Genomic DNA, 11735 nt, shown 5'->3' with positions numbered 1-11735 from the left:
CTGGGGAATCTAAACAAAGACTGGGGCCGAGACCGCTCGCTCCCGCGGGAGCCCGGCGCGCGGCTCCCCGAGGACTGGCGGGGCGGGCGGGGCCTCCCACCGCACCCGCGCACTCCCAGCAGCCGAGACTCTTCCTCCGGGCGCCTGCGGGAGGTGAGGAGCAGGCCGATCGACCTGGGTGTCTCTGCTAGGTTCCGGGGTCCGGGCGTCTGGCTCGCCTGCCCGCCCACTGGGCGCTCCTGCTGCCGCGGGAGGAGGGAGCCGAGCGCCCAGCACCGCCTCCCGGGTCCAGCCCCCGGGCCGGGCCCGGCCGGGGGGCCGAGCGCCCACGCTCCCCGCGCCCACGTGGGCACGCCCCCCGCGGCGCGCCTCCCCCAGGCCCGGCCCCCGCCCCCGGCAGCGGTGGCTCTGCGGAGGGGCCCCGGGCTGCCGGCACCTGCACCCGCGCGTTGGCGGCAGCGGCGCCGAGGCCCGGCTCCCCGCCTGCGCGTCTGTCTTGCTCGCATCACCCTAGGTGAGTCGGCGGCGCCCCGAGGCCCATCTCCCCCCCCCCCATCCCCCGGCCGCTGCGGCCGCGGCCGGCCCCCCGGTGCAGCCCCCGCTCTTGACCCAGACCTTCGAGCCGGCCCCCTTGTCGCCGGGCCACACTTCGCCTACGAGGGCGGAGCCCCCTCCGCACCCCATTCCGCCCCGCCCGGGCTCTTCCTCCTCGCCCTCCCGGCCAGACGCGGGGACCCCCAGGGCCACGGCCCGGCCGCCGCCCGCGCCTCCCTGATCGCGACATCGGGGGCGGTAGGGCCTCTTTGTTCGGGCGGCGGGCCCAGGGGCCCCCTCCCGCCGCCTCCCGGAGTGTCGCCCGCACCCACCCCGCGCCGTCTCTCCGCCTCCCGGAGTTCACCCCGACCAGGTGGCGGCGGGCGCCTTTTAGGGGTGCGCGGTCGTGCAATTGGTGGATTTTTTTCAACCGGTTTGGAGGGGGGAGCGCGGCGTGGGGGGGCGGCGAGAGCGCTCCCGGCTGCTGCTCCTGCTTGGCTTCTCGCTCTCCGGCTGCTTGCCTCCTCGCCTCCCGCGCTCCTCTCCCCGGCTCGGCTGAGCGCACTCCCCCGACGCCGCAGCCCCGAGCCGGGCAGCGCCGGGCGCAGAGATGAAGGTGCTGGGACACAAGATCGAGCTGCTGACAGGTACCGCCGGCGCATCCCCGCCGCCGCCCCTCCTCTGGGCCCTCGCCGCCCGCTACTTTCCGAGTTGGAGCGGGAGCGGGGCGCGGTGGCAGCGGCCGGGGGTTTGGGGTGGCTTGGATTCGAGCAGGAGGGGGTGCAGATAGCAGCTAATTCCTAGCTCGTGCGCTGCGGGTTCCTCTGCGGAGCCCGGCCCCGAGAGAGGACTTGGGGCGGTGCCCTGCCCGGCTTTGCTCTGTGAGTCCCCTGGGCCCGGTGTCCGGGGTGGGTAGAGCGCTTGCCGCCGGGACGCGGGTTTGGGGACTGGTCCCTTGGAGTCTCCGACTAGTCAAGCTCCAGTCAGTTTGCCAAAAGGGAAAAGAGAGCTTAGAGCCCCTGCCCTTCAATCAGTGTTGCTTGGTCCCCCCAAGAAAGGAGCTCCCTGGGCTGCCAACAGGACCTCTGCCGTGGGCCTCTGATTTCCTGCTTGCTGACCATCTGAGCACCTCTCCCTAGGAGGAGAAGTTACTTGCTGGGAGTAGGGGCCAAGTGGCCAGGAAAGTGGGAAGCCAGATTGGGCCCTGATGACTGGAGAACTTCAGCCTTGGGGCCCCTCTGAAGAAGTGGCCAGACACCCCACTGGACACCATATCCTGGGTGCTGTGGCTGGAGATAACAGAGGATGCTGGGTCTGCCCAGAAGGGGAGGCAGGAGAGGGGACCGGGGGCTGAACGGTGGAGCACTCTCCCAGGCAGGAAGGGCAAACTGTACAGGTCTTCCCAGGGTAAAGGGGTGAAGAGACCTAAACAGGAGGATGGGGGCTAGGAAAGGGAAACGGTCAGGAAGCCCAGATCCCACCAGGTCCTGGGCTGTGGAGGTGCTCACTCAGTGTGTACTGGGTGGACACATGGATCCATCCAGCCTCTGGTACCTAGGAGGTTTGATCTCTGATCTGGAAGACCTTACCATCTGGTGCAAGGGAACAGAGCCCGGGAGCCCTGTTACAAGACACGGAAGGGGGCAGCAGTGTGGGGACACACTCAAGAAACAGGCTGGAGTCTGAGGTGGGGGCAGGAGGGGAGCAGATAGATTTGAGCACCTGGCAGCTTTTGAACTGGACCCTAAAAGACAGAATTTTTATTAATAGAATGGGAGGTGGCATTACAGGCTGAAGGATGGAGAGACCAGGATATGCAGAGGCCCTAGGATGTGAGAGGAGGCTTGAACTGGGAGTGATGTGATGTGAAGCGGAGGCTGGAGGGTCTGGAGTATGTGGGACGGGGTAGGGTAGGCGGTGGGTGACGTTTTGGGCTGTGGGTACGTGTTTAAGTAGCAGTGGCCACTCCTTGCCTCATGCCAGGCTCAGAGAGTGGAGAAGGTGGGCGCTGCTCCTAGGGCACTGGAAACGCTGGCCAGGCGCTCAGAAGTGCCAGGTCTGAGTCCAGTTAGCCATGGGGCTGGTACCCCCGCCAATCCCTTACCAACTTTCCTTGTAGCGCTCACCTGAGGCGGGCCAGTCCTCCTGACCTCAGAGGGCACTGCATGGGCGGCCGAACGTGTTAATGCCCCACAGGGAAATTTTCACCACCCCATGGGTTTTTAGAGCCCAGCATACAGGACAGAACTCCTAGATCCTTCCGTTTCTCCTCTTCCAGCCCCAGAAGGAACTGGAGAAGGAATGTCTGTGGGAGACATGCATGGGGGCTCCAGTGGGGTCCCCGTACAGAGTACCCTCATCTTCTGGGTACGTGGGTCAGGGTCCCTCCTCCCTCATCAGACACGCTCACCTGGTTCTCGCAGACTCTCTATGCCCCTGGCCAGGCTGGAACAGGACTCCCTTGGACACTGTCATCAGTCTCGGGCTCCCATTGCACCTCTCACCAGGCCCTGGGAGACAGGGCATCACCCTCAGTGGTTTTTCCAGCCTTCGCTTTTTCTCCAACTCCCTCCCATCCTCTTCCCCATCCCATTGATCTGGGTTCAAATCCCAGCCCCAGTACTAGCCAGCTGTGTGATTTCAGATAGGTTACTTAACCTCTCTGACTTCAGTTTTCTCATCTTAGAGATGGAACTATTGACCCCTCCCTCTGAGAGCTGGCGTGAGGCTCGCTGAGATAGCACAGGTGACACACCCCAATGGGACCTGGCCCTGGTGGGCGTCTCGAGGGCTTCCTCTCCCCTCGGGTTCCTTGGTCTCGGCTGTCCCAGTGATGGAGGACTACGCCTGCCCTGGCTGGTTGGCTGCCAGGAAGTTGGGATCTGTCTCCACTCACTTTATCCCTGTCATATGCACCTGTGAGATCCTGACCGTCTCCTCTGTTGGATGATGAGCAGCTCACAAGGTGGTGGCCAGTTTGTTGTGGTGGCATACAGCAAGTGCTCAATAATTGTTGACTGAGTCCAGGCTGAGCAGCGACTCCAGGATAATTTCTCAGAAGTCTCCAGGTCCTGCCCCCACATCAGCATTAGGAAGTTATTTCACTGAACCTTTTTGTGAAACTCATGTTTATTTAGCTGTTTATAATTTTCACATTCTCCCATTTTATTATCATATGATCATTTTACCAATGAGGTCAGTCTCGGCCTCACGCCATATGGCTGAGAAGAGGTGGAGCTGGGTTTCACATCTGAGTCCTGAGTCTATGTGTTTCTATCTGCCTGGCTCTGGGCCAGACTCATAGCTGTTCTACACGTCACTTCCTCATCTGAAATAGGTTCATTGCGGTACCTTCCATACCGTTGTGAGACTGTATGTAAAACATTGACAGCAGCATCTGGCAGGCAGGCAGCAAACGGTAGTTGTCCCTGAGCTGCCTCCTCTGTGTCCTGGGGTCTCCTCCCCTTCCCGCTATGCTCCAGTCCCTGGATTCCCTTCCTCAGGGAAGTTCCTCCACAAGGTTCTCCACACAATCCAGGCCTCCCTGAGACGTGCCTCTGGGGCACCCTGCTTTGGCCTCAGGCTCCCGTCACATGGGACGGGGGAGACAACATCTGGGGTTGGGCCCTGCTGGCCGGACATCCACAGCTCTGACAGCAGGTGGGCAGAGCCGGGCACCCGCGCTTACGGGGCGGGCAGGATGCCCACGAGTTGTCCTGCGCAGCCCAAGCGTGTCTTCTTGTTCCAGAGAGAAGGGGCCGTTCCTTCATGGGTGAGCAGGGCTTAGGCAGCCGGCACATAGTTTCCAGATGCTCTCACAGAGTCCTGCCAGGGTGGGGAGGGCAGGGATGTGCGAGTCAGAGGACGTGAATGTCATGGTTTCCTCTCTGCTTCTCGGCTCCCGAGCAAATTCTTAATTTCTCCAAGCCTCAGTCTCCTTATCAATAAAATGGGAATAAAGGCCCTTCCTCATTAGCATGGTAAGAAGGAGCCCAGGGCTCTGTCCTGCCCACACACAAACTCCCTGCAGTCCTCAGAGGGGAGACTCTCTGTGCCTTTTTTTCATTTCTTAGTGAGATGGTGAAAAATGGGATATTCGTCTATTTGCAAGTGGAAAGGTAATGGTTTTAGTGCATTTATACTCCAACAGTCTGTCTCCAAGATGGTTCGGAGTCAGCTCTAAAATGGCAGATTTGGGGCTCTGAAATAGTCCCTTGGGAGTCTCAGTATTAGACGGTGGAAATTTTTAAAAACATGCTTTATGTGTGATTAGAAAGCAAAACTTTTGCCAGCTCAATCTGGAATTTTGGTGTCATTTTAATGCATGGAATGTGTATTTAAATAGTGTTTGAGGGACTTCCCCTGTGGTCCAGTGGTTAAGACTCCGAGCTCTCAATGCAGGGGGCACAGGTTCGATCCCTGGTCCAGGAACTAAGATCCCACATGCTGCATGGTGAGACAAAAACAACCAAAAAAGAAACCCTAAAATTCTATGTTGAATAAAAACATCTTCCATAGAATAAAGGCAAAAATTTTTTAAAAATAGTGTTTGATTGTTGGCAGGTGTGTTGACCCATATATTTATATGTGGGGGAAACTGAGGCATAGATTTACCCCCCCCCACCCCCAGGAGGCTGAAAATAGGACCCTGAATCCTAATTTCCAGTTCATCCATTTTAGTCAACTTCACTGCTTCACTGGGGCACTGATGGTGTGAGGGGACATGTGGTCGTGGTCAGCTAGAGGAGGGGAGAGCGGAGCAGATCATTGAGCGGGGTGTGGGAGGTGGGCAAGTTGTCCCACTGGTCAACTTTCAAGAAGGGCAAGTTGGCGATGATGTATCGAAAGCTTAAAAATATGTATGATCTGTGACCCAGCAGTTGAATTTTTCAGAACAAATAAAGATGTGTTCAGAGGTGTTTGTTCAAGGATGTTATCCCGTAGTTGTTTATAGGAGAGAAAAACAAAACAAAACTGGAGACAACCTAAATGCCTAATAGTAGGGGAGATTAAACAAACAGGAAACCCCAGGCTGTTGTGAATTATGTCACCAAAAGTTATTTACCCACCTGAACAGATGTCCCCTTATATACATGTAATAACATGGTGACAGCTCACCCTTACATGGCATTTGTCTTGTGCCAGGCACAGTCCTAAGCACGTTCTATATGTTAATTCATCATCATAACAGCCTTCCGAGGTATGTGCTGTTATTTCCTCCTTTTAACAGATGAGGAAACTGAAGCACAGAGAGGTTAAGTAACTTGCTTAAGGTCACACAGGTGGAAAGTAAATGGCTGAAATTTGAACCAGGATATCTGGCTCCAGAGTCCAAAAGATGTTTCAGAACAGTGCTTTTTTGTTAAAAACAAACAAACAAACAAACAAAACCCACCTCTTTTTCAGTATAGAGATTAGCACTGAAAGTGAAAGGAGATAAGCAAAAATGTTAACAGCGGTTTCCTCTGGTTACTAGTATTGTATGTGATTTTTTTGTTTTGTTTTGTTTTGTTTTTTTGGCACACGGGCTTAGTTGCTCCGTGGCGTGTGGGATCTTCCTGGAGCAGGGATCGAACCTGTGTCCCCTGCATTGGCAGGCAGATTCTTAACCACTGTGCCACCTAGGAAGCCCGTGTATGTGATTTTTAACTTCTTTTTGCTCTTCTGTTTTTCTTACTTTTCTCAGTGAATATGTATTGTGTGAAATTCAAGTTCTATTTTTAAAAATGAAAAATTAACACATGTACAGGGTAAAGTGCTAAGCACTAGGATTCTGATGAAACCAGAATTCCTGCGGGAATTCTGAAGGAGAGCTGAAGTCCAGTGTTGTGGGAGGTGACGTTGTTGAAAACTCGAGAGAGGAAGAGTCATTCACCGTAGATATTGACGTTGGCTTTCCATAAGTACAGGGTTAACACAGATGGAGTCATGGGGGTGTGTGCGTGTGTGTGTGTGTGTGTGTACATGTGTGCTAGGCTGAATTGTGACCCCCAAACATATTCAGAACCTAATTCCTAGAATCTGTGAATGTTATTTTTTGTGACACAAGGGACTTTGCAGTTGTTAAGTTAAGGATCTGGAGGTGGGCATCATCCCAGGGAGCCCTAAACGCAGCCACACACATCCCCATAGAGGGAGCTGGAGGGAGACGTGATGTGACGTCTGCAGCAAACTGCTTCCCTTGCTCCCACTGTCGGCCTTGCACATGGAGGAAGGGGCCACAGTCAAGGAATGCAAGGGACACAGCTCTAGAAGCTGGAAAAGGAGGGAGAACAGATCCTCCCCCAGAACCTCCAGAGGGAGAGTGGTCCTGCCAACACCTTGATTTCAGCTCAGGGCCGCTGATTTTGGACTTCAGACCTCCAGAAATATAAGACAATAGACAGGTCTTGTTTGAAGCCACCAAGGTTGCGGTGATTTGTTACAGCAGCGCCAGGAAACCAATGCAGGGGTGTGTGCAGATCAGACCTGGTGCCTCGGCCTCAGCAGAGGCTGGCCTCATGGCCGTAGGGTTGGGGTCTGGAAACCTGCTTCTGATCAGGGCCTGCTGTTTGAACGTGGGCTGAGCCTGGCTGAGCCCACAGAGTGGTCCTGAGAATCAGCTGGGAGGGCATCGTGACACTGTTTTGTAAGCAGAAGCGCAGGCGTTGATAGGACGTGAGTTTCTGCTCGCCTAACACAAAGCTGGTCTCTGTGTTGTAACAGAAAAGCTCTCATGGCATGCCCTTCCAACTTTCCTTAATCCTCAGGTGCTTTAAACTCTGAACCACAGGTGAAAGGTACACTGCAACCAGAGTGACCATATGTCTGAAGCCCATAGCCAATACCTTTGAGGACCGAGATGGTTTTTCAGTTTGCATGATGGAGGGGAAGGGGGCAGGGCAGGCGCTGTGTGCCTGGTGATGCTCCAGTCCTGGGCAAGTGAGAATCCTGGCCTGTCCCACCTGAGCACCACCTGTTCCTTGTCCATCAGGTGAGTGGTCTAAGCCCACTGCTCCCAAAGCCCTTGCAGCTCCAAAGTGTTTGCTGTGAACCCAGCATACTGGGGCAGGGCAAGGAGGCGCAGTGGTCAGGGGTGGCCTGGAGGTCCCCTGCAATCTGAAGTGGGCATCCAGGAAGACCACAGGCCCTAGAACATTCTGGGAGTCCTTTTTTTTACCATTGCTTCTTTCGATTCATCTGATGGAAGTGCCTGGGTTGGAGAAGGCCTGAACTGCCAGAGTTGACCATGGCGTTGCCATTCAAGTGTGGTGGGGAAGCCCTGCCTCCAAGCCCATGAGCCCTCTGACCCCACACCTGGACCTGGATGCCCATGTGTGATTGCCAGACAGATGGGTTGGATGCTGGCCTTTGCTTGGCCTCTCTGGACCATGCAGGAGAAAAGATCTTAGATGTTATATTAAGTCTCTTGGTTGCAAGTGACAGAAACTGAACTTAGAGTGACGCAAAGAAGGGAAACTCGGGTGTCTATGCAGCACAGTGGACCTAGGGCCACTCAAGGCCATCAGGCTCTGTCTGTCTCTCCCCAACTCCTGTCAGGTCCCTTCTTTGGGTTGGCTTGGTCCCAAGTCAGTCCCTTCCTTATGGTGGCAAAATGGCTGCTGGCTCACAGACCATCCTCCTGATAACCCCAGCAAAGAGCTTCTCAAGGATTCCAGCAAAGGCCCTGCCCTGATTGGAGCCCGCACCCCTCCCTGAACTGTCCCTGAGGCCGAGTCGTGTGCTGTGTCCACTTGGTTTCCCCAGCCCCGCCTGCCTCCCCTGCTGCTCCTGCACACTCTCTCTTCCAGCGCTTTCTCCTCATCTCCTTTCTCTAGGTCTCATCCTGGGACCGCTTCTCTGTCCTCACTCACCCCCTCGCTGACCTCATCTATCTCGTGAGCTCAGACACCCTCTGTGGTGGTGTCTGCAGCCCCAGCCTCTCCCCTGAAGCGCAGACTCTTGTAACCACCTGCCGTTTGCAGCCACACATGGCTCAGGTCTAAGCTAAAACCACCTGGGCTTTCCCCCAACTTCCTTTTACCTAGGTCTTCTGGACGCGTGAATGGCAACTCTCTCCCTCCGGTGGCTCAGGACGAAACCCAAATCACCCTTGACTCTTCTCTCTCTCATACCCCACATCTCATCCATCCGCAGCTCCCGCTGGCTCTACCCTCGGAACATACCCAGAACCTGAGGACGTCCCGCCACCTCCCCCATGCCGTCTCTCTCCTGGATTAGTGCAGTGACTGGTCTCCCTGCTTCCACCCTCACCCCCTACATCTTTTCTACACACAGAACCTGGAAATCCTATCACATCATCCCACTGCTCAAAACCCTCCAAGGCACCTCACTCAGGAAAAGCCAGAGTTTTTCTAACAACATTTAGACTCAACGTGGTCTGATGCCCCTACCCTTCCCTCGTGGTCCCCGGGCCCCCGCCCCCATCTCCCCCGACTCCTTCTGCTGCAGCTGGCTTCCTCACATCTGCCTGAACACGCCAGGCAAACACCCGCCTCACAGCCTGAGCGCTTGCTGTCTCCTCTGCCCCGAGCGCTCTTCCAGGTATCCACAAGGCCGCCTCCCTCACCTCCTCCACGTGTCTTTGCTCTTGTCACCTTTTCAGATCGCAGCCCCCAGCCCCGTGCTCTCTCCCCGTCTGTGACATTGCTTCCCCGTGCACGTGCCATGTCTGTATATGTATATACTTAGATTTGTTGATTGTTTGCCTACCCCTCCCCTGAAAGTTCCACAAAGGCAGGACTTTTTGTCTGTAATGATCAGTCTTTTATCTCCAGTGCCTAGAATAGTGCCCGGCACATAGTAGCTGCTCAGTCAGTATCTGGTGAGTGAATGAATGAAGGACTTAGGCCTGGGCCCCTTGGCCGCCCCCGGGGGTGTGGTCATCTGTGTAGCACATGCACTGAGGATGGGGCCAGGGTGCCCCTTCCACAACTAGGTGCTGTTATGAGAAGAAATGGCCTGGGGCTGAGCCGCTCCCCTCTTCTGCAGACATCGTATGTGAGGCAGGAAGTCCCTGGGCATTGCTCGAAGTGGGTGCTTCTCTGCCAGGTGAGTGTGTTCTTCAAAATACAAATACATGAGCCAGTTCAGAGGGGAAGGGGGCTTTCCAGGAGAGGAATACCCAGTAAGAAGGCTGTTCCTTCGGGCTCTCTCTTTCCTGCAGACCTCTGAGCTGGAGGAGGCTTGTTGCCTTGGTTTACCCTTTGAATCATGCACAAAGATATCCAGGACAAGTGTATCTGTATTTCTGGGACATTTGCCAAGTTAGGCAAAGATACAGGACTGAATTGAGGCACCTGTGTGAAAGAAATGAGAATTTGTGGCCAAAAGTGCCAACCTGAGCTTTTTAAGCTTTGAATGTGGGTCATGGTTACGTGTGTTGATGCAGTTACTGTGAGCTTGTGAGGGGTGGGCTGGAAGGTGCTGGCTCACTCCTTGAAGCGAAACTGCTGCCCGCTGCAGACAGGAGGCTGCAGGCTCTGGGCCAGCCCTGGAACGTCCCTGTGTCCCCTTGGGCAAGCCACCTCCTGTTCCTTTTCTTTGGGTTCCTTTAGCATGTTAGGCTGGGTCTCTAAGAAAATTGTCCCGAGTTTAGATTAGCTTCAATGACATGTGGCAGAAAACCCAACAGAATAATAGATAAAACAACAAAACAGAAACAGACTCACAGATATCGAAAACAAACTTATTGTTACCAAAGGGGAAAGTGGGGGGAGGGATAAATTAGGAGTTTGGGATTAACATATACACACTACTATATATAAAATAAACAGGGACCTACGGTATAGCACAGGGAACTCTGCTCAGTACTCTGTAATGACCTATATGGGAAAAGAATTTAAAAAAAAAAAAAAAATATATATATATATATAAACTGAATCACTTTGCCCAGCACCTGAAACTAACACAATATTGTAAATGAGTTATACCTCAATTAAAAAATAGATTAAGCAAGATAAAAGTGTATTTCCCTCTTTCATAAGCAGAGTCTAGAGACAGGCTATCTAGAATTGTGACTTCATGATTCTTAGGAACATAGACTTTTTCTGTATTGTCAGTCTGTCACCTTTAGTATCCAGCCGCAGGGTCCAAAATGGCTGTTCAGGATCCCACCATCACATCTGTATCCCAGCTAGCAAGAGGAAGGAAGGGTTGAAGAATGGCATATCTCCTCCCTTTAAGACCACTATCCCAAAGTCACATCCTTCCATTTACATCTAACTGGCTGATTGTGGTCACATGGTCATAAATTGGCTTTATTCCCATTGTCTACCTGCTCTTCTAAAATTTGGGAATCTATTATTAAGGAAGAAGAGAAGAATAGATTTGGGAGGACAGTTAATAGTCTCTGCCCCAGTAGGACTTTTTACTGGCTCCGTACCGAAGCTGCTCACATGAACGTGTTGTTGGGATTCCAGTTCTGTCTGCCCTTGCCCTTGGTCTGGGGATTGGAGGTTTATTATGTCTTTGTTTAATACTTGGAACCACGCTGTGTACATAAACAGCATTCACACATTGGTGCTGTGCCTCAATAGAAGAAAGTTTTACAAAAAGAGCTACGTTATGGCAACTCTAAGATGCACCTTTTTTTTCATAACCTCTCTAAAATACAGTCTGTGTTGGTGAGGTGGGCACCAGGACTGCTCTCCTTGCCATCACATGTACACCAGAATTTGCAGCTTGGAGGGAAATCCTGGATTCAGTAGTGGAGCACTCTTGCAAAATGCTGCACCACGGATGATCTTAACGTCAGAGGAGCAGGGACTTCATGGAAAAGCACAGCCAGCAGCAACTTCAAGCCGGAGTGATTCGGAGGCATCAGACCCTGAATGTGAAGACGTTTTAGGAAGACCTGACACAATTTATTTCACTATGTTTTCTTTTTTAAGGATTTACAAGTGTTATAAGCAACTATACTTCAATGCTTAAAAAACAAATTTATCAGAGTGATAGATGGTTTTAAAAACTTGGGTCTGGGACTTCCCTGGCGGTCAGTGGCTAAGACTCGGAGCTCCCAGTGCACAGGGCCTGGGTTCAATCCCTGGTCAGGGAACTAGATCCCACATGCATGCTGCAGCTGAGAGTCCTCATGCCACAACTAAAGATTCCACACACAGAGATGAAGATCCCATGTGCTGCAACTAAAACCAGCACAGCCAAATAAATATTTTTTAAAAATTTGGGTCTAAGTCTAAAAG

General features: G+C 53.5%; 1 protein-coding gene across 3 annotated transcripts in view; it reads left to right on the top strand.

Moving 5' to 3' along the window:
- The first annotated feature begins 435 nt into the window (after positions 1 to 435).
- NDRG4 (NDRG family member 4) overlaps positions 436 to 11735 on the top strand; it is a 42081-nt gene continuing 30781 nt past the window's right edge. For 2 of the 3 annotated variants that reach the window (XM_057712670.1, XM_057712669.1), the window contains exon 1: positions 1115 to 1181. In XM_057712670.1, the coding sequence (XP_057568653.1) occupies positions 1145 to 1181 (37 nt within the window). In that variant the 5' untranslated portion in view covers positions 1115 to 1144. Of the gene's footprint in view, positions 515 to 1114; positions 1182 to 11735 lie in introns of those variants that run through there. The other variant, XM_057712671.1, reaches the window with a different exon arrangement.

This window comes from Hippopotamus amphibius, chromosome 16, assembly GCF_030028045.1.
Source record: "Hippopotamus amphibius kiboko isolate mHipAmp2 chromosome 16, mHipAmp2.hap2, whole genome shotgun sequence".
NCBI lineage: Eukaryota > Metazoa > Chordata > Mammalia > Artiodactyla > Hippopotamidae > Hippopotamus > Hippopotamus amphibius.
This window is presented reverse-complemented; position numbering and strand designations above follow the sequence as displayed.